This window comes from Seriola dumerili, unplaced genomic scaffold (genome assembly GCF_002260705.1).
Source record: "Seriola dumerili isolate Sdu_G_001 unplaced genomic scaffold, Sdu_1.0 BDQW01000699.1, whole genome shotgun sequence".
Taxonomy (NCBI): domain Eukaryota; kingdom Metazoa; phylum Chordata; class Actinopteri; order Carangiformes; family Carangidae; genus Seriola; species Seriola dumerili.
The window spans coordinates 109,450-132,540 of NW_019174954.1; the positions used below are offsets into that span (position 1 = coordinate 109,450).

The 23,091-nt window shown below is 39.1% G+C and overlaps 2 protein-coding genes across 2 annotated transcripts; both read right to left on the reverse strand.

The window, feature by feature from the left end:
• Positions 1–11,774: 11,774 nt before the first annotated feature.
• LOC111236670 lies at positions 11,775–17,346 on the reverse strand. Its single transcript, XM_022765485.1, has 11 exons — positions 17,342–17,346; positions 17,222–17,253; positions 16,893–17,121; positions 16,623–16,685; positions 15,394–15,416; positions 14,497–14,553; positions 13,969–14,031; positions 13,369–13,638; positions 12,581–12,826; positions 12,196–12,332; positions 11,775–11,890 (listed from the first exon to the last, which is right to left on the reverse strand). Exons 1-11 carry the CDS (start codon positions 17,344–17,346, stop codon positions 11,852–11,854), a joined length of 1,164 nt encoding a protein of 387 aa, XP_022621206.1. The 3' UTR covers positions 11,775–11,851.
• Positions 17,347–20,210: 2,864 nt separating this feature from the next.
• Positions 20,211–22,909, reverse strand: LOC111236655. Its single transcript, XM_022765470.1, has 3 exons — positions 22,810–22,909; positions 21,289–21,648; positions 20,211–21,124 (listed from the first exon to the last, which is right to left on the reverse strand). Exons 1-3 carry the CDS (start codon positions 22,880–22,882, stop codon positions 20,898–20,900), a joined length of 660 nt encoding a protein of 219 aa, XP_022621191.1. The 5' UTR covers positions 22,883–22,909; the 3' UTR covers positions 20,211–20,897.
• Positions 22,910–23,091: the final 182 nt, after the last annotated feature.

The window sequence follows — 23,091 nt, forward strand, 5'->3', positions numbered from 1 at the left end:
AATCTTCCTGTTTGCTGACCAGCTCTCCATTTTGATACTCATAAAAAAAACATTAAAAGATCCTATCACTTGTTTATTGAAGTGATGGCCTAAAATGAGAAAAAAAAGAAAACAATGAAACGAGTTTTTCAACAATGTTAATATTTTTTAAAAATCCTTTCAACATTTAAAAACATTTAGATTTTTATTATTTATATATTTATTTTGATCTTTTCGTCAAAATTGTGCTGTTTAAGCAAATCATTTCTCGGCCCATTACAATATTTTCGTGGCCCACAGGTTGGGGACCACTGGTATAGACTATCAAAAATAAAGGCGTTTTAAAGTTTAACCTTAAAATAATATGTTTTGTAAGACTAATATGCATCACAGCACAGGTACACTCAATAGTTTTAAGTCGGTTATATATTTATTTTCTTTTTCTTATAGTCAGTTAATCCCATTTTATTGTCTGATTGTCTCCGGTGAAGCATTTCCTCAGGTTTGTTCCAAACAGACAGCAAACACTTTGAACATGAGTCCATTGTTGTCAGCTGTGAGGGACTGGAGGGACTGACTGGATGGAGAGTGTTGAGGAAGACCAAAGGAGTTGTTAGACCATGTGCTTCTAACTGGAGACATCATCAGGGACCGTTGAAATTAAAACTCTCTATGGATTCAGACAGTGGAGAATACTGGTGTGAGATGGGAGGAGTGAAGAGGAGCCAACACTGTAACATCACTGTCACTGGTATGCAAATATTAAACAATAAAAAGTTTGTAAATGTAAACATCTTTTCAAAGTAAAACACAAAGATATTTTTTCATAACCTGTGTTGTTCAGCTGGTTCTTTGATCCTTGGAGAGTCCTGTTCTTCCTGTGATGAAGGGAGATAATGTGACGCTGCGCTGTACAAAAGAAACACTCTGACGACGACGACAACGAACTCACGACTTCATTCTATAAGGATGGTGTGTTGCTGGGGCAGCCTCCACAGGAAACATGACCCTCCACAGTGTCTCCAGGTCTGATGAAGACTCTACAAGTGCAGCAGCTCTGGAGCTGGAGAGTCAGCTGAGAGCTGGCTGATTGTCACAGGTGAGAGACACTGATGGTTCAAACATAAATAAAACATGATGCTTTGTACCTTGTTATTGCAAATTTAAAGCAAACACTAACCTGTAAATGCATTAAACCTACTTCAGGTTGTAGCTTGGTACGGACTTACGATTTGACCTATGTCACAGAAATATCACATGTTCCATTAAGTTCCAAAACCATCTCAGTGTAGTTTTTACATCTCCTCTCTCAGGCTTCTCTCTGAGCTCTAGTAACAACAGGTCGGTGAGCCAATCAGAAGAGAGGAGGCTCTGGACCTCTCTTCTGATTGGCTGACTGTTTTCTGAGTGATCCAATAAAAATTACAGCAGATTTCAGGTAAAAACACTCAGAGAAACAAATCCTGCAAGGTTTTGGATGGTGGGTCCAGGTGGGCGCGGGCTTGTTGACTGCTTTGTTGTGACATCACAAAGTTCCAGAAGTCCTGACGGCTTGTTTTAAGGCTCAGTTCTGAATACAGGCTGTGTGCATTTCTCTGTGGACTGAGGCTTTGATACTTTCACAGTGTTAATATAGAAGCTAGACCTGATCTATAATCACACTACACATGGACACAGACCTTTTACACTGGAGGAGCTTTAAGGAATGGACAGCAATTTTATCAAATGTTTTGTTATACATATTAAGTATAAAAAGCATTTATTTTACAGCATTAGGATCATGTACATATACTGTTATCTTTCCACAGCTCATGAAGATCCTCAGCCTGTGTCCCTTCTTTCCCAGCCGTATCTGCTGGTCAGCATCGTATTCAGTGTTTCATTGTTGTCTCTGCTGCTGTTCCTTGGGAGTACATCAATGTCAGAAACATGAAGCGACCACCAGAGGTACGGAGACTAAGAATAAAGAAACCACTTCAAATTGTAGAATATTGATAATTGGACAAAAACAGTTCGGTTCAACATGATGTACATGTTCCTGATGGCCATCAACCTTTGAACTTATCTTGTTTCGATGTACTTTTCGGACAGGTGCCCCAACCTCTCCTTCCTCCCAGTCCTGCTCTTTCCCACACAACAGGTGAGGAACATCAACCACCTTCTTTCAATTTGACTGTAGACAGAGGCTTCAGAAAATCTTCAGATGCCTTCACATTTTGCACACTTGACTCTGTTGTAGATGTAATTGATGAGTTTTGTGCACAAGGCCATTAACTAAAATGTCTAATGAGAGAGAGAATCAGGAGGGAAAAAAGAAAGAGGGACATTTTTAAATCACTTTATCTCCCAAATTCTTGACACCAAACTTTATATCGCCACATTTTCAGTGCGTCTCTTTTATCACACAGTATAAACTTTTATATTTCAGTTGTCTGCAGCAGCCAGCATGGCTGAAGTAAGGCAGACAACATATGCTGCCATCACAAACCCCAGGAAAGAGAAAGGTAATTGACATGACACAGAAAAAGCAGAATGCAATGTGGAACACCTTCAATTAGGTAAAACAAAATAGTAATATATATTATATATATATAATTTGCCAGTATTAAAGGTGACCTCCCTTCAGTTTAAGCTTGTAGCAGTACACATGAACCAGTCATTGCTGAAAAACCCAGATGGTAAAAACCACTGCATATCTCTACATCTCCCATAGAAACATAACATTATAATAAAGTATAACAAGGACACAAAGAAAAACTGGTCCAGGACACAACCAGCCCGATATTTTAATGTGCAGTGATGTATTTAGTGTCTGTCTCAGCCTTTTTAGTAACTCACACTCTTGTAGTTTGACATTATCTTGCACTTTCTCATTGCCTATAGATATAAACCTGATGCTTGTGTAAATTATATTTTATTATGTTTCAGTATCTGCAGGGGACAGTGTGGGTCTGAACAATGTCAGGAAAACATATTAATGTCGTCACAAGACCAATGAAAGTGAAAGGTAATTTGGTTTTCACTTAGAAAACACTGAATGATAAAAAAAACACAGATAATAAACTGAAACTTCTGGCCAAACATAATGCCTGAGTCCTTGGCCCAAATGTTTGACCCATACTATACTCTCCACATCTGGTGGAATCCGGCTGTTATCCTTCAACATTTACTTTAATTGGTCCAGATTTGGAAATAGCATCAGACAATCATGCGCATGTTGTAACTGTATATGGGCCGGATTTGTTTTGCTATCTGGGAATAGCAATTAAATGAAGAAAATATGACACCAGTATTAAAGTTGACCTCCTTCAGTTGAAGCTTGTAGCTTTTAAACGTTGTTGCTTTGGTGTCACCAAACAGAAAATGGTGAGAATACTCAACTGATATTTATAGAACATTCTTGAAATGACTTTAGACTTGTGTCAGTTTCAGAAGCTACAGACTCTTGATAAAATTGAGCTTCTTTTTTAGTCTCAGACAAAAAACCACGTTGAGGGAACCCACAGATGGAAACTCGTAGATGAGTCCCACAGTTCCAGAAAAACTTATTGTTGGCTGTCAAACGACAATGCAGCCATCTATCACATTTATTTTACCAAGTACTCTAAACCAATGTAGTAGCAGCCTCAGTTAGTTTGGCGGTAAAGTGAGCAGTGTGCATCCGAATTTAATAAATAAACAATGGGGCCAGTCTCATAATCAGGTGACTGATGTATAAAGTTCGACCCTTAATTTTCTCACAGATTTTATTCTAGGATGCACCGGTTTACAATAAATGAAGATGGATAGTAACGTGCATCTTCATGAAAGTTATGAAAAATAGCAATGCACATCCAAGGGCATTCATCCATGTCATGTAATGTCATTTTGAGCTTTTCACTCGTCAATTTACAACCATGTGATCCTGGTGTTAATTTTTAGGGGACATTTAGAGGTGGGGTTTATCAGGGAAATATCTGTAATATGTGTGTGTTAATTTCACAAACCATTTCGTCGGATACCAGGCTGCAGGACGCAGACTAAATGTATCTGTAATTTGTGACAATGGGAATACCAGCAACAATTTTGAAAAATCTTATTTTTGAAAAAATATTTCAAATTTAAAAAAAGAGAGTGTGAGTGTAAGATATCACAAAGAAATGGTAGATATCAACGTCGTATGTGACAAGATCAAGTATGAGCTAAAGGACTCTTTCCATTCAAACAGAGAGTTAAAGCTTTTTCTAGAATGAATAGTACTTCCCCTACTTCACCGCCCACAAAGTCGTTGAATTGCTTATGTTGTAAACCGAATATTTAAGTTTGAGGGTATCATCTGCATAATGACGATTAAAAACACAATTAAAGCAGCGCTGAGTCTGCAGGGAACAAATGACAGTACAGTCAAAAGTTTCAATTACAGTTCTTATTAAGTGTAATCCCGAAACTTTTGACTGGCTCTGTATTTAATAGAAAAGAACAGAATGGGACAATAATTAAGCTGTGTGTACCCCAGATCAAGAAGCAGGAGCAATCATACTAGTCAGTATTTTAATGCTTGTTTAATCACATTTCATTGTCTGTCTCCAGGCTTCTCTAAGCCGTCTCTCTGTCAGATAAGGAGGGACTCCTTGATTTATCCTTTACCACACCTTAGGCCTGGCTAGGCCTGAACCAATTACGTCCACCATGAAGAGGATAGGCTAATGAACACTGAGCTGGGATACACTCTTGTTTTCACTTCCCTCATGCTTTGCTAACAACATTTTGACCTTTTAAGTCCATAAGCTTTACCCATTGAGGACCACCATGTTCACTTTGAGGAGGGAGGTTTGATTTATGTGAATGGATATTTTTTAGCCTTGATTCAGGTTTTTACTTCAATACTAAATTTTATTTTGGTGAATTGTTTATAGGTCAATTAAATTAAAAAGAATTATCAATTCGTTATCGTGAACAGAATGTTATTCTATATAGAATATAAAATAGAATAATATATAAGAAACAAGACTTTCTATTTAAATGGGAAAAATGGAATAGTATATCAGACTGGACATATACCACCAGAATTCTTCACCCTTCTTATACTAATATACGATGAACAAGAAATATATTATTAAGATCATTAGATTTTCAGCTTACTGTAAATGAAAAATTCACAATTTGAAAAAATATACAATACATACAAACAAAACAGAGCCGGGCTCCCTGCTCAGCCAACAGCATTTAGGTCGGCAGTACAGAAGAGACGCTTCTATTTATATCAATCGATTATCACTGAGTAGTGGTAATTTCTGGTCTCCAGCGCCTTTTGCTCTTATTTAACGCATCTCTGCCCTTTGCTATTAAGAGAACTAGTGGTGAACAATGTGGAAAACTATCTCCTCTCCTCAGGATTGTACAATCATCAGAATAATATGTTCATCAAAAAACAATTGGTCGTCTAACTGCGACTTACCAGCTCTCTGAGAATAACTGAAGTGAAGATGTGCAGCCAACGGCACCAACACGTTCATCGCTGGAGAGACAAGATATTGGCTCGATGAGTGGATCAGTAGACTGTGCATCAACCACATCAATGCATTTAGTATCATTAACCTCAATTAGCACTTGAAGGAATAAAATACTTTGGTTCTTTACACATTATTTCACAAACACGACTCTATTTTAGAGACAGAGTCAGTACTCACTCAGTCTGAAGCGGAGAGCTGTGACCTCCATGTTGTCTTGCTCCTGACTGACTGAGCATCACACTAAAATAAGATATAATAAGTAAGAACCTCCTCTTCCTGTGTGTCGTCTGGTGACTAAAGCAACTGCAGGTTTGAGGTTTCTGAGAGAGGCTCTGAATTTAGATCATACAAACAGTAAAACATTATATCTACAGTCTCACCAGGTGGCGCCACAGGAGCTTATTTTACAGCAAATAAGCTGAAAAACAAGAATGCCAAAGAGGAAACTGAGAAACCAACATCAGGACACCAGGATGCTTTTAGCTCTGTAGTGAACTAACATACAAATAGATAATATTAATAGTAACTTATTGTTACTGTCATAACCAGCTATGTTAGATATTCTTGTTTGAAAAGAGTGCCGCAGGGATGACGTATTTTTGTAGGCTAACCCACATGTTGGTATCACTTGGTTGATGTTTTTCATGTTGTAGACTAAAACATGAAAACGTCTTGAGCTTGTGTTAAACACAGACCTTCTAACCAAAAACACATTAAAAACAACCAGAGACTTCGGGACGAGGGAATTATCATCATCTTTATGGAAAAAGCTGCACTCACTCACTCCTGATCAAGTCCCGCCTCTGCAGTAAAACAGCCTCACGTCACACCATATACACATGTTTATTTTAACCAAGTAACCACTCTGACAAAGACATCTATTGTTACTCATCACATTTACTACTGACACAACCTCCTTGTTCCACCCACCTGCCAACCTCTTTACAGCAGATCCAAAGTCCAGTTACTACTGGCAAAACAGGCCATAAATAAACACACTAACAGAAAATGAAAGGACAAAGACACAAGGACAGACACACCTTTTCTCTGTGTTAGTAAACTGCATCAACACACATCTTTTATAGATTATTCTATTCAGTCACTTTCATATGATGAAAAGTTGCCGGGAAAGACTTGACGATGCTAATACACATGCATTGTTCATGCAGTCTAAAAATCTAAAAGCAAAAATCCAGTAGGGATTCAAGGAACTATAAAGTAATTAAAGCTGGGGTGAAAGTACATGGTTTTATTGCACAGTACATTATTCTGGACTCTGACCCTGCAGCTTACTTTCCTTTGAGGTGAGACGACTCTTTGACGCACAACAGGTATGAAGGATTTTTACATGAAACACTTGTTTTAACAGATCATTCTTATTGTTATTATGTATAGCTTGTTTCTAGATTTAAAGTCAAACTACCATTCTTTCTTTTTTCATACATTTCCTGATTGGCCAACATGGCTTTATGGTTATATTGCCGCTTTGAAGTGGACAGAGATTTATTTTAAAAAGAGAAGAGGAAAACAGTGGTTTTAATAAATACCTGCATGCACGTTGACACAGCCTGAACAAAAACCACCGTAAAGTGGTTTAAGAGATATTTTAGATTTAATTGCTCTCACATGTTTCAGAGTTGAGAATTTGTTCTGTTTTCCAGGATGATTGACGCAGAGGACAGACTCCTCTTGAGAGCTCAGCTCAGTGACTTCAGTCTGTTCTTCCTCCTTCTCCTAACACACTCTTGTGGAGGTAAATGGTAAAAGCTGTTGTTATTGTGTGGAGGTAAAAGATCGTGATGAGAGTTTAGATATGATGCCGTTACAAAATCTGAGTGTAACTGTCATGTTAGGGCAGATTATTACACAGTCTGACTTTTTAATTAATTTAACAACCCATGTTTCCGCCAGTTTTGGCGTGAGTTTTTAAGTAATGTTGAAATTGGTTACATTGGCTAATCCATTCATCATTGATTGAATAGTGGTGCTAGCTTGTTGCTAGGTATGCAGATATTGGTCCATAATTTTATCACATAAAGCGATCTCACCAGGAGACATGTTTGGCGTCTTTCTAGTGACACGGACTTCAGAGAAAAGTAAAGGTCAGGATGTTCAATGTGCCCTTATCTTGCAATTTCTGCCTTTGGCCACAGGGTGTCACTGTTCAGCAAAAAGTTGCGTTGTTGTGAACTGTGGTCTCAGTTTATCATAGTGATATTAATCAATCAAGGCTGACTTGTGTAAAAGTGTACTTATATTGAACCCACAACTTTAGACACAGGTATGTGTGGGAGATAAAAATAAGAACAGTCCTCTTTTTCCTCGTAGGTCAGTCTGGTCCACCTCAGCCAATCGTGGCAATGGTTGGTGACGACATCATTTTACCATGTCACCTGGAACCTACTGCAGATGCTGTTGACCAGACTGTGGAGTGGACAAGACCTGACCTAAACCCTAGATTTGTCCATCTGAGGCGAGACAGAGTGGATCTTCTAGATGAGCAGCATCCATCGTACAAGGGGAGAACATCACTGTCCACCAACAAACTGAAGTGTGGAGACCTTTCACTGAAACTCTCCACAGTAAAACTCTCTGATGCAGGAACATACAAATGCCTCATTCCCAAATCTGCTACTGAGTCAGTGGTTGAGCTTGTTGTAGGTGAGTTGGTATTCAGGAAAACATTCATCCAGAAAAAGGTTTTAATGCACAAGAGACACTACGAGAGTCTGGACTACCTGAGATGTGAAAGAAAGGACATAGAGTTACTTTGCTCCACCCTAACCACAATGTGCACCTGGGTAAGAAGCTCAAATAGTGACTCAATAGTGACATATAGTAAAGTAAGAGGACTTTGGAACATCTGATTACATTACATGTGTTTGATGGTACCAATAAATTAATGAGGGCTGACCATAGATAGATGGTGTTTTACAGCCTTAGACACTGAGCTGGCGCACCTGCTGGATCAGGAGCTTCTGATGCCAGCAGAGGTTTACACAGACTCTCCGATTCACAAGGTTAGGGTGACATGTATTTATAGTATTTATATTTCCCTAAGATCAAAACAGAGTGACCCAGATGTGCACCAGAAGCGTACAAAGGTGGGCATTTCCACCAACCACATGGCCGTTTGTGCCAAATCCAAAGAGGATCTTGGGGTGATCAGACAAACACTTGTTTTGACCATTTGAATGATCAAGGTTACAGTGATTTTCATTCTTGTGGTAACTTTACATCCAAACTGTTTTTGATATTTCTTCTCTCTATTAGGTTCTGTCTCCTCGCCCAACATTGAGATTTCCAGAGTCAGCAACGGAGTGGTGTTAAACTGTAAATCTAAAGGCTGGTATCCAGACCCTGAGCTGTTGTGGCTGGACGGTGAGGGAAAGCTGCTCTCTGCTGGACCTACAGAGACAGTCAGAGGTCCTGATGACCTCTATACTGTCAGCAGCAGAGTGACTGTGGAGAAGAGACACAGCAACAACTTCACCTGTAGAGTCCAACAGAAGATCATCAGCCAGACCAGAGAAACACAGATTCATGTTTCAGGTACAAAAATGGTTCACAACGATGATGCTCCCACTGTCAGTTTCAGACACATGGAAATGTCATTTTTGTTCTTTGTTTTATTCCAGATTGTTTCTCCATGACTCCATCTAGTTCTTCAGTTCGCATCACCATCAGCCTGGTTGCTTGCTTCATGTGTTTTCTGACAGTTGCCCTTGTTGCGTGGAAAAACAACAGTAAGTCGCAAATTCATTGTTAGTAACCCTGTTACTTTGATGGTTATTGTGATGTGATATTATGAACCTAAAGCTCACTATTAATAATAACAAATATGTGGAGTTGATTGCTACTATCAGGTTGGGGGTTAGTTACTGCCCCAAATTCGAGTATCTCTGGGTGTTGTTCAGTAGTGAGAGTAAGATGGAGCAGGGGATTGACGGGCAGATTGGTGCAGCTTCAGCAGTAAATCTGACATTGTAGTTTGCAGATACAAGCGACTGAAATGAGTTTCTTGTGGAGAATGCTCGGAGTAAAGCTGGCGCTCTTTTACGTTGAAAGGAGCTAGTTGAGTGGCTGGATGGACAATATATTTCTTTTTGCAGTATCTTAATTGTAACATATTTATGTTGTGATTTAATGAAATAGTTTGTTTTATTATCTCTTCCCACCAAAAGCCAACACCACATGAGCACAACAGATGTGAGCTTCATCTAAACACACTTTTATTCTCCTGTGTTCACACAGAAACAAAGATGCAGGAAGAAAGTAAGATGAGCAACAACACAGAACTTCAGCTTCTGATGGAGGAACAAAGAGCCAGAGAGCATCTCATGACAGAACATGAGAAAATGAAGTATAGGGACATGGCAAAGGCAAGACTTGATGAGGAGCTTCAGAGGAGTGAGGAAGAACTGCAACATGTGAAAGTGGTGATTTCAACACTGACAGGACAGAAGACAGATCTGAGGAAGCAGAGAGAGAAAGTCACCTCACTACTGCCGGAGGTGAGGAAATGGATAGAGAAGGAAGGGAAGAAACAGAAATCTTCATTAGTCAAAGACAAAAAAAAGAAAGAGCGTCACAATAAAATAGCGGACCTACAGAGGACAAAGACAGAATATGAAGAACTGTTAAAGAACACAAACAAACTACTGGAGGCAACAGATGAAATGATTATGAAAATGACAGAAAAGAAGGGAAAACTAGAGATGGACAAAGTACAAATAATTAAACACCTGAAAGAGACAGAGAAAAAGAGAGACGAGGTTCAGAAGAAACTTCAGTCAGAGACAAAAGAGAAAACAAATGATCCATAAATCAATGATCTTTAGTCAAAATCACAAAATGTGGTTTATTCAGTTCAGATCCCCAGTTTCATCAGTTGATCAATCTCTCTTAATTATTCCAAACTAGCTCTGTGACCTTTGTTTGACCTCAGTGTATATTCACCTAACACCCTCCAGGTCATGTGACTTTAGAAACACAAACATATGAGGAAAGGAGAATAAACTGAGTGGGTCGCTCCACTAATCCAGTTCTTCAGAGTCACTTCAGCAACACAAGTGTTCATGTACATTTTTTCAGATTGTTGGTGGTATATGATCTGCTGTAAATTCATGTTTCTTTAAAATGAGTTTAAAATAAATTTTACTCAGATTTTATTCTTTGCCCTGATTTATTGATTCGTCCAGTTTGTGTCAGATCAGAGTAAACGGCGCCCTCTGGTGGTGAGATCAGCTCAAAGCTCAAAAAGGGAGAAAGCTGCTGATCTGCAGCAAAATCAACAGATCACCAGAGTTTCCTCCCAACAGAAGTTAAATCAAGTCAAATCATAAACAAAATGGTGCAAATTAGACTTTATGCATCATTTTCAACAAGTCCAAAATTAATGGAAAATATAATGCCACATACAAATATATGGCATTATATTCTGGAAAGAGCGAGAGAGAGCGGCTTCTGGCAGAGAGGAGGAAAAGACAAAACTTGACCAAGAGTTAAAGAAGTTAGAGGAAGAGCAGAGACTTTTTTGTGCACTGTAATACTGTCACTGTTTAACTTGAATTTGTGCTGTTTTATCCACCACCTTTTTTCCGGTCATTGTGATTGATAACTCTAAATCCATAAAGCTCCAATACAGCAGAACAAAATGATGCCGGTGGATCCTCTTACTGTACTTTGTCTTTATCTTGATCAGCGAACCAAACAAATCTGATTTTTTTACTTGAACTGCTCCACCCTTGTGTATATCCATGTTTTATAAAAAAAAATTCTGGCATTATATGTTATTTTTTTATATATATATTTGTATTTCTTAGACATTAGGTTATAGCTGTTGTTTACTTAAAATGCATGTCTTTTTTGTGTGTGATGGTCTGATATTTGTCTTTATTTCATGTGTTTAGTGTCACAAAGATTCATGATCAATGTCCAGAATCAGACCTAAATAAACTAACAAATAAAGTCTGTCGCTGTTCATATTCTGACTGTGTATTTTCAGCAGCCTATTTATTTGATCTCATAATGCATTAGTTGGGCTTTAGATGTACAAGTTATTTAAGACATCAAAGATTCAGCAGCTTCTCAAAACCAAACTACGTGACTTCAGATACCTGTGAGTGAGAACACACCCACTGCTTCTATTCACAGAGCTGCAGAGACGTTGTGGTTATTCTGCACAGGCTTTATCAGGGTTAAACACTCACATTATAGAAAAGTGGGGTGGTTTAAAAGCACTACAAATGTCTTCTGACAAAAGTTATTTTATTTGACTGAATTAAAAACACAAAGAAAAAAGAAAAAGAAAACAAAGATGACATCTAGATGACCAGTAAAGATGACATGTTGCCTGGTTTACTCATTATTTGGTGTGGTCAGGTTATCACAGCTTCTCTTCTGTCCAGATTAGTCAGCTGTAGAAATGCAAATAAGAAAGAAACTTGATGAATAATAATCAATAATACAAATTTGAAAAAGCTTAAAAATTGCATGCATAACTTTCTAAACATTTTTTTTCATTGATAAAGGAAAAGATCTCTATGTTGAATTATATTTATTATATATTATAAAACAACAACTAAAAAGGTATTTCTTGCTTTGCCCTCACAAATACCATGATTTTAATTATCGTGAAGTTATCTTGAAGAATAAATGAAAGGGTGACTGGAAATTAGACAAATGGTGGTTGATAGTATCTATATAAATTTTCTTTTTACACCTGTCTCCCACAGTGACGTTTTCTCAACACCAGCAGCAGCAGAGCCGTCCATAAAGCGCTGCCAACCATCCTTATGAGGAGGTAGAGGAGAACAGGAAGTTGATCGGAGCAAATGTGGATAGTCTCTCTGTGATACTCTGGAATGACAACGCTAATGTCAGAACACACAACTATTTAGTGAATAAAACATACATATTATTATATTTTTGATATACCCTTACTATTTAAATTGTTTATGTTTTGGGGCTGTGGCCAACAGCAGTGGACAAAAGCCGAGTACTGTTGACCACAGCTAATTAGATAAGCTAGCTAGCCACCATTAGCAGCTCAGCAAGCATGTAAATCTTGATATAAATAATGGTAAAGAGTTGTAATACAATCTCGCCTCTGACAGTCAGCCAGCTCTCTGCTGATTCTCCAGCTCCAGAGACGCTGCACTTGTAGAGTCCTTCATCAGACCTGGAGAAACTGGAGATGGTCATGTTGTCAACTGAGACGCGCTTGATGAGGCAGCCATTTTTATAGAAGGAAGACGAGAGGTTGGTTGAATCTGACTTGTGTCTGCAGCGTAGAGTCACAGCATCTCCCTCCATCACAGGAAGGACAGGACTCTCCAGTATCACAGACCCAGCTGCAAAACATATAGTATTATAATTATTGTGAATGACGTGACTCTTATAGATTTGTGACCATATACAACTGAAAATTGGTGGTGACCCACTGAAGAGAAAGTCTGAGGTCACTTGAATGCAAGTTCATGGAAAGTATTGCCAGACTTTACAAACTGAACAATCCCCATATTGGTGGCTTGTCTGCTTTCACGTTATTGGGCGAGTCATTAAAAGTAAGTTCACTGGCCTTTAACATTGGACTTTGGTTGGAGTGAGGCGTCCATGTTTGTTCAGTCACTCCATTATTATAGAGAAGCACCAAGAGAGATTTAATTAAAAACACAAAAGCAGGAAAACAGTCGCCCACTGAGGAGCCTGCATTTTCTCCTCAATCACTTCCACTGGATGCGCATTACTGGATGTTTTAATGGCAGGTATGAACAGATGAAGCAAACTAAAGTTACCCTTCTGGAGGTCTTACTAGCTCATAATACGCTCTTTAAACTATATTAATAATGAATACAAATGTGCGTGTGAAAGAAAACAGTTTGGGTAAACTTACCTGTAACAGTGATGTTGAGGGTGTCGCTTTTCTTCCCGTCTCCTGTCTCACACCAGTACTCTCCACTGTCTTCTTCGTAAACATTTCTGATGACGCAGAGGGATCCGTCCGAACTTCCCTGTTTAGTAGAACCACATGTGGCGTTTTTACTTTGGGTCTTCCTCATCACTCTCCACCCGACTTCCCCATCAAACCCCTCACAGTGAAAAGAGATGGGCTGGTATTCAAAGTGCTGAAGGCTGTTCGGAACGACGCGAGGAAAAGCTGCATCTGACGCCAACAAGAGGGACGGAAAAAGACGTCAAAAAGAGTTCATCAAATCAAGACAGAATGATTGAGAAAAGCAGATGGATGGAAAACTTCCTAAACACAGAATTCAAACTGCTTACACTGATGTACAAGCACCATATTAAAGCAAAGGAAGTCAAAGCGCTTCAGTGTATATGTCAAAATACCTTTCCTCTCTTCCTAGTATCCTCTCTACACCTTCAATAACAGATATTTTGTATCTAAACAGCATTTAATTCTGGCTCATGTCTTTAATCGAGGTAGTGAATCATGCAAAAGGAGTGAAGGTTAAAGGTAAATCTGGTTATTTACCAGCTTTTGAAGCACAATAATTGTCCTGAACTTGCGTCAGCAGCAGCAACCACATACTCCTCACTGTGGAGAGACAAAGGAAGAGAGTTATATATTTGACATGTATATAAATGCACATCTGCTAGTTAAAAACAAAAACATTTCAGCAGCAGCTAATTACATTCATGCCAAACAAACTGATTATATCATTATATATATGGATTAAATCTGATGATGTAACACTAACAGTACAATTTTAATCTTAAGTATTTAACTAGTCACTGACCAGCGTAAATGTAAAGGAGTTAAAAGTATAATAAAGTAGCATGAATGTTTTGTCAGAAACACATCATCAGATCTTTCCCAGGCTTACATTTTGTAAATGCTAATGTAATGTAACTAAGATCTCCTGGAAACTTCGACAACAGGTTTGTTTGACACCGACTTGTCACAGTTAACTTACAGGTTAATAATGTTCTGTACTGTACAAACTCTAGATGCTCCAACCTGCAGGAACCATCATGTGAAACAGACTGACTCAATACTCACACAGTTTGATGTGGAGAGCAGTGACCTCCATGACGTCTGGCCGCTGACTGTCTGAGACTAAAATAAAGCTCACATTTAGCGTAGATGAGAAACTTCACTTCCTGTGTAGCGTACTTCTGCAGTGTAGAGGCGTCAGTATGCTACTCCTGAGATGGTGACATGTATAGGAACACTGTGCTGATTTCTGATCAGACAGCTCTGGTAAGTGGGTCAAAATCTCCTTCCTCACACTTTTTATTTCAGTTACATCCTTCCAATTAATCTTGTTTTATTATTTACTTGGTCAGGGTCAGTACATATACAGTACAGCACTCAAAGTGAGCCACAGTTACCGTAGAAGCCTAACTTAAGAAAAAGGTAGCCCTACTCTGCCCTCTGCTATAAATCAGCCACTCTCACGCCTTCTTACTGCCCAGGCCTTTAAATACACTACATGTACCACACATGCTGCTGCTGTGGTAGTTTATATGACAGGAGCTCACAAATGAAGTCAAAGTAAAAACTGCATAAAATGAGGTCAAACAACGTGTAAGAAACCATGCCATGTCTGAACTGTGGAGAGCAGAGTGACTGTGGAGAAGAGACACAGCAACAGCTTCACTTGTAGAGTCCAAAAACATCAACCAGACCACAGAGACACAGTTTGAGATTTTAGGCGTTTTTATTTTTTATCTTATTTTCAGTTCACTTTTTTCCTTTAAAGGCTTTAAAACTATGGCATTATGTTCTAGGATTTATCATCCACGCTGAATAGCCAATGGTTTTAGGTTCTGCTGCTCGTATCAGCTTTATTCATTCTTGCAGTTGTCTTTATTGTGACATGAAAGAACCCACAGCCTCTTTTCATAGAGATGTAGAGATGTGTGGTTGTTGTGCACAGGGTTACAGAAACATTACCATGGTCAGAGTAACTAGAGGCACTGGGGTTTAAAAGAAAAAACAATGCAGATTATAGAGAGTTTACGTGGTTTAAAAACACCTGAAATAGCTTGTTACTTGTCTTCACCCCTGAGAAACTGTTCTCACGATAAGACAGTGGTCACGGCACAACAGCTCTACTTGTTAAAGAGACCAGAAACACCTAAAGAGTTTTCTTCTTTATGTTTGTTAAAAGAAGAAAAGTAGAAATCTTGACTATTAAACTGTTTCCACACACAATTGCAGACAGCTGTAACTTTCCATTCACTGAACAATAGAAAACATTCTATTTTTCTCATTGTTCTCGTGTACCTGTATTGTTCTCAAACTTTTCACAATCAACATATTACTCATTATATTTATCCATGCCTTTGTATTTTAATGTTTTTTAACATTTCAAACATTTTAACCCTCTTTATATTCCCCTTATGTCCTAATAACCTATAGACATTGTTCCTGTGCTTCACACGTTACAGAAAAACATAGCAAAAAGAAAAAAAACATACACAATTGATAACAGCAAGATATATCAAACAAGTACAACTTATAGTATCTCAAACATGAAAATATTTACACGGACCAGTTGTATCTGTAAGGTGCAACATGCATGTGGTTCATTTACTTGTTTGAAAAGAAATGATTATCATGTTTGGTTTTGTTTACATTGTTGTAATGTAATGTAAATAAAGAAATATTGATAATGAGATGTTAGCAAGTCTTTCTTGTTACCTACAGCATGATCAATGCATCGCTTAACTGTGGCTATTTCATCCCTGACCACTAAATACAGAAACATAGAAATTTGATGAATTATTGTCAAATTATTGTTCAATTACACTGAAGAATGAATAGAGGTGAACTGCAGGGCAACCAGTAAGAATCACCCGTTGATTGGCCTTAAAATAGCAATCTCAAAAACGAACCCTGCTGCATCGAGCATACTAATATAACAGGGCTCAATCCTCATACTCCTTTTTTCCATGTACGTGCTTTTATTTGGCCAAATTAAATGATAAAATCTCTTGTCACATTTTTGCTGATGAGACCAAAACCTTCCCACTGAGCGTTTTTCATTCCCATATGCTTAGTCTTGGTTTGTTTGTCCCTAAATGATCAACTAAAAGCAGAAAGAAATACAACAAGCCTAGGAGAACATTTGGCACACACTATTTACTTCATTTTATTTTATTTATGTGCTTATTTTTTACCTCAGTTTCCGTTTCAGACAGTGACGCATCATCAGAGCAATCCATAAAATGGTGACCACAGTCCTTATGAAGAGGTAGAGGAGAACAGGAAGTTGATCATAACAAAGGGACATAACCCCTATTGGACACGCTGAAATGATAATAAAAAACATTTATTGTAATGTAATTGCTCAAAGCTTTGGTCAAGTAAATATTACAACACAACACAAAACTACATTTTAATAGCACATTTGGAGATTGTGGGGTTTTTTAATTTGCACTTCCTCTCACCTCTGACAGCCAGATTCTCCAGCTCCAGAGATGTTGCATTTGTAGAGTCCTTCATCAGACTTCAAAGCAGTGCGGACAGTTACGTTCCCAGTGGAGCTTCTCCCAATAAAGAGGCCATCTTTATAGAAATCAGCTGTCACATCGGAAGTTATCTTGTTCACGCAGTGCAGAGTTACAGCTTCTCCCTCCACCACGGGAAGGACAGGGCTCACCAGGACTACAGCAGCAACTGATAAGCATGTAATTAATAAACAGCACAGGCAATATTAAAGAGTAAGCAGGGGGCATGGTGTCAGTTATAATCTGTATAAACCTTTATTTTGTCTCACCTCTGACAGTCAGCCATATCCCTGTCATCTGCCTGCACACACAGGAGTGTCTACAGTGTCTGTGCTCTCAGTCCTACTGAAGGGCGAAAACGAGCGGGTGCGCCTGGGTGTTGTCTTTACGCCATGTCGATCAGAGCCGGAGCCGATAAATACCCATGTCTACTGCAGTCATTTGACCCGGGTGTGAATCCCTTTTCCTTTCCGACAAAAGCCTGATGTTTTTTTGCCCAGTGGATTAAGGAGCAGTTTTGCCATATACTGTATCTAAGAGAAAACAATGGTGATCATTAATGCAGAGTAACTATCACGTGCAAAGCAAAGCCAAATACTTTACCTTTAACCCATTATTCCTGTGTTAGCTTCGCAGTTGTTTTAACAAAATATAAATGGGGCAGTTAAACACAATAATGCAGTTCATTAATGCACCTCTCTAACTTCTACTTACCAGATTTCTGAGTAGAATAACTGCCCTGAACTTGTGCAAGCAGCCACAGCACGTTCATCACTGGAGAGAAAGAGATAAAGCTGTGAATCACATTTTGTTTACTTTTAGATTTTCCTGCTAATTACTGCTGATATATGTTTTCTATACTCCATGTTTCAGACTCACTCAGACTCAAAGAGAGAATCAGGGCTCTGCTACAGGACAAACTGTCAACCATGATCAACAGCAAATATATTCCTCTCTTCTCCACGGTCAGTTTTTCATGTTGCTTCCAACACTTTCACAACTATTTCTAACTCACTTTCTAATCAAGCGAGACCAGGAAATATTTTTGATCCATTTGCATCCAGTTCTCCAGGAATGAACTCATTCCCTCTGCGGCTGGAATTAAACCAAACCCCAGTAATTCAACATGTTATTGAGGAAGTTGTCAAGTTTAAATTACCATCACAGACATGAGGTGACTGGTGTTATTCTGTAGGTGACGCCTGTGTCTATGAATCAATCAGAGGCTCTGAAAACACTGGAGAAGGTTCAGTATAAACTTTTACTAATGTCGAACTGTTGGAAGCTACAGTTTATAATTAAACAGGAAGTGAGTGATTAATATTAAAGTCAGTAAAACAATGTTTTCAGGTCAACCGGACACTAATGTCAGTGATGTCACATCTCCTATTGAAATTGAGAGAAAAATGACGTTCTGTCATATGATCATCTCAACAGGTGGATGTGATGGTGCAGAGGAGAGCTCTGACTATATTAATGTGAATCCAGATTCAGCCAAAGGTACAAACATTTACATCAGTTATTCACCTTGTTTCATCGTTTTCTCTTCACATCACTATCAGACACTATGTATAATGGAGGATATCGTTAAACAGAAGCTTTGATGCAGCTATCTTGAGTTCATATTTTCTGTTTAACATGTAATATTATATAAATATACAGTATATATTTGTAGAAACTTGAAGAACAGCTATTCTACGGGAATGCAAATGAAACAAAGACATAAAATTAAAGTTGATGGATGTTTGCAAATGTTTTATTTTGAATAATTACCGGTTTGTCCACTGCAATGAAATCACAAGCTATATTTACATATAGAGCGTTATGAGTAAAAAGCACAATACTTCACTCTGTAATTCTTAACAGCAGAAGTGAAGTTCAGAAGTTCTTTAAGTTTATTCTGTTAAATCTGAATACTTAGTAAAGGTTTTAACTTTAAAACCCATCGCCAGCATGTAACCTAGCTAATATCTTGCTCTGGAGGAAACTGATTGTCTGCCTGCACACACTTGTTCATTCTATTGTTAAAACAGACATCACAGTTTCCACGGTCAGTACTCACACAGTCTGATGCAGAGAGCTGTAACCTCCATGTTGTCTTCCTGCCGACGGTGTGAACTTCAGAGAGAAAGTACAGCTGAAGTGAGAGGTAGGCGAGAGCCTCCCCCCAACACTAACCCTTTCTGTGCTGCTTCTTCCTGGAGTGGAGGCAGTAGTGAGCTACACTGTGTCCTGTAGAGGGACCCTCATGTCTTACAGCTGTGGTACAAAACTCCTCCTCAGACCCTTCATCTCTGTGAATGTCATGGTGTTGATTCAAATTACGACAGCTGAGGAACTGAGGCTATTCATTCAGTTGAGTTCATGTACTGTAGCTGGCCAGATGTTAACATGTTCCTAAGAAATAAAGTCATTTCTTTAACTCGTATTTCCTGCCTAGCTGACAGAAGCTACTTCATGTGTCCAGAGACCAGCATCAAGCGTTTGATTGATCAGGAGCAGAAGACAAGTGTTTTAGAGTCTGTCTAACGATGCAAATAAAGGAACTGTAAAACATCAGCTCATCTTTGGTGAGCTGTGTTACCTGTGACTGGAAGCAGCCAGCAGGCGGCAGCAGAGGAGCTTCAACAGCTGATCACATAATGAACTCACATAAATTCCCCTGCCTGCAGGCCGTCAAGTGATGCTTTCCTAACATGAGTCCACTGTAAATGATTCAGTCTGAGTGAACTTTGACCTGTGGGAGCAGCATAGAAGGAGAACAGGGCGATGATAGAGGGTAAATGCATTTGTCCTTATTTTAGTATTTGATAAGGAGCTGTAAACAGTTGATGTCCCCACCCTGCCCACACGAAGCGAGAAGCAACTTCACGAGCAAATATGGTCTCACTGCAGAGCATCAACTCTTTATCTCTGTAACACACACAACAAACACTTACACTGACCAGACACATTTTAAAGCTTTCACATAAAGGTTCCTCGTCCCCACAGAGACACTCAAAGCTAATGCTAAGCTAAGATTTGAGATGGTTCACTGTCACGTCAACAACCAGGAAGCACCTGCACCAAATCTCACCTGAGTCTGGACTCTTGTTATTGATTACCATCAGCTGTTTCATCTGCATGTACATGAGAAGGATGGCTGTACTATAGGTAACCTTGAGCAGGAGCGTGGGTCACATGACCAACCTGTCGCCTTGGTTACATCTGATCCAGAAGCAGAAGTTTTTAAAACAAACCGACCATGAATCCAGCAAATTAATAAAAACTGTTTATTTTATTCTTTGACAAAAACGTCCCAATGGAAAAAGCTACAGTAACATGTACATCTGTATTGTTTACCGTGTACAATGATGATAACGTTTATTATAAACAAAAAACATCATGTCATTTTACATCTGTGTGTGTCTCATTGTGCAGATGTTTAATGAGATGAGTTCATCTAAACTCAGTGCTGTGTTCCTGTTTGTACTTTCAGTCCTCAGCTTCATTTTCCTGTTCACTCTCGTCTTCCTGCAGCTGCATCAGAGCTGTGTTGTAGCTCTGCTCACTCACTGCAATAATTCCTGCTGCTTCACACTGAAAGTTTCCACCTGTGAAGCGGCAGGAGGCTTTTATTTTGAGCTGCTACAGGAAGTGCAATGTGTTCACCGAGCGTTTGAAATACTGCAGGGATGATTCGCACAAACAGGAGCAGCCACAGTGAGCTGCACATGATTATTTGAATTGCTCTTTGTCTGGCTCATCACCTGGGACCAGTTTGCCGTGGGAGACCCTACCAGGAGCTGAATGCTCCAGACAACACAGCTCCCAGGATCCTCTGAGCTCACAAACCCCTCCACCACGATAAGGTGGCAACTCACAGAGGGGGATGAATAATATATAAATATATATATAGGTTAATACATATATATATATTTATATACGTATATAAATAGAGTCATCTTACGTTTCACACCAGCCGTCACCTGCTAGTTCAGCAGGTGGAGCTTGGTGGGCATTTTTCTTCATGCGTCTTTTATGTTTCACGACAATCCAAGAAATAAAACCAACAAAACCAACAGCCACAAAAACTGAAAAACCAGCGACCAGTCCAAAACGTTCCCTGCTGTTTCCACCCGTTTCTCCTCCATCCTTGTTTCCTCCACCCTCGTCGTGTCCAGCTGTGTGACCTGCAGAGAGAAGCAGGTGAGAGGTATCAGCTGTCAGGTAGGTGACGAGTGAAGAACAGAACAGAATCCATTTCCTCCTTAAACTGTCAGACATTATCTCCTGCACTTTGATCACATGACTCACATCAGCTGATTTCTACAGAGTCTGGCCTCTAAAGACTCACCTGACTGATGAACATCCAGGTAGATGGTGCTGATGCGCTCAGTCTTTAAATTTGCTCTCTTCCTGTGGTTTGTTCTTCTCTGGAAGACTCGACACTCGTATGTTCCTGTGTCATTACTCGTCACATTCTTCAGTTTTATGGACACGTCACCGTCCTTCATCTGTCTGTCGTTCAGGTCCACCCGGTTCTGAAAAGATGGATGCTGGTGTTCAGGAACAGAACGCCCGTCCCGGAACATGAAGACATATTCTGTCTCCAGTTCAGGTCTGGACCACTCTACAACTATGATGTTTGTGCTGCTGGGAGCTCGGCATGGCAGAGTGACAGTGTCTCCTGGTTCAGCTGTTTTATTTACTTGGACTGCAACAGAGAAAAACACAGAGCAGAGGTTAGAGGATCCAATCACTCAAGCGTACGTCATGTGAGAGCCAATAAAACCAACTGGAATGGTCAAAGTCTTCATAATGACATACGACTTCAGCTCACGAGTCAAATATTTATTAATACTACTACTATGAATACTAGCCTAAGAAATCACAAATTCATTTTCTATTAATACAGTAACTTCAAACGTGTTTGTAGCCCTTTTTTACATCTCATTCTTTACTATATTATCACTAGAGTCCATCAGTGTTACAGCTCATTTATTTAAAGAAATGGTTTAATTATTAACTCCAGTCTGTCATATAATAGTCATCTGACTGGTAACAATATACTGAGAAAATATGGAAATTATGGCTCTGGCCGAATCACTGTAACCTCTTCTTTTACTTAACAAATGAGTTGCAACTCCAAGTTTATGAACTTTATTAATTCATAAAGTCAGTCACTGGATCATGTGGTCACTTACAGTTGAATAATGTAAACAAACTAAGACAAGCTCTTACGGTCAATGTGGACAAACTCTAACATTTTTTAGCTGTATTTTAATATTCATGTATGTAAAATTTACACCAGGGGAAAGTTTCACAACACAGACTTCAGTCTCCCCCCCCCCCCCTCGCTACGCTGCAACCAAACAAGCTGTGACGCACTTTCAAATTCGTTAGTGTGGAGCTCTTAAGAAGCCGAAAACATTTACTGTGTTGCTAAAACTTTTCTCAATGTAAAAAAATGGCCGACGCAGTGGTCATGCAGTTTAAAATTCCATAATGTAGGGCTCTTAAGATGCCGAAAACTTTTCTCAATATAAAAAAAAAAAAATGGCCGGCGCAGTTGTGACGCAGTTTAAAATTCGTTAGTGTGGAGCTCTTAAAAAGCCGAAAACATTTTCTCTGTAGCTTTTAGTTTAAGCCTGCTGCATAAAATCGTCTCTCTGTCACCACACTAGTTTACTTTTTTTAATCTGAAACATTTTCCAAAAAAGTAGCCATTCAGATCGATCATACGCGATCTGTTTAGAAATTTACTCGCGTTTTCAGAGGCCTTAAAAATGTTTGAAGGTCTGTTGACTGTTTCAACATAGAAACAATTAACCGTCTCTCAGGTTGAATGTAAAATGTGAACAGATGCACAGCTCACCGTAAGAGGAAGACACGAGGACCCAGAAGGACAGAAAAGTCCCGCTGAGTGACACCGATGTTAAAGCAGACATCTCAATCCGATGTTGTGGAAATCGACGCTGCTGGGCAATCACTGACGAGCAGGGCGGCTCCGCTTGTGCTTTATACGGAGGGTGGGGTTAAGACATGCCTGGCTCGGTTAGGGCGGATCTTGATTAAACTTTATGATAACGCCACTGTGATATCCAAGAAAACTCCTCCTCTAACTACGGGTTAAAAGCAGTTCTCCCGTAAAAACATT

What these genes read in the sequence shown, in the direction of transcription:
- LOC111236655 (XM_022765470.1), bottom strand. Translation starts at nt 22,882, where the DNA reads ATGTCTGCTTTAACATCGGTGTCACTCAGCGGGACTTTTCTGTCCTTC. An exon ending in CCTCGTGTCTTCCTCTTACG is followed by an intron (nt 21,649 to 22,809) that starts GTGAGCTGTGCA and finishes TCTCTGTTGCAG; the next exon opens with TCCAAGTAAATAAAACAGCT. An exon ending in CCTGGATGTTCATCAGTCAG is followed by an intron (nt 21,125 to 21,288) that starts GTGAGTCTTTAG and finishes TTCTCTCTGCAG; the next exon opens with GTCACACAGCTGGACACGAC.
- LOC111236670 (XM_022765485.1), bottom strand. An exon ending in GATATGGCTGACTGTCAGAG is followed by an intron (nt 17,122 to 17,221) that starts GTGAGACAAAAT and finishes CATGCTTATCAG; the next exon opens with TTGCTGCTGTAGTCCTGGTG. An exon ending in GGAGAATCTGGCTGTCAGAG is followed by an intron (nt 16,686 to 16,892) that starts GTGAGAGGAAGT and finishes CCTCTTCATAAG; the next exon opens with GACTGTGGTCACCATTTTAT.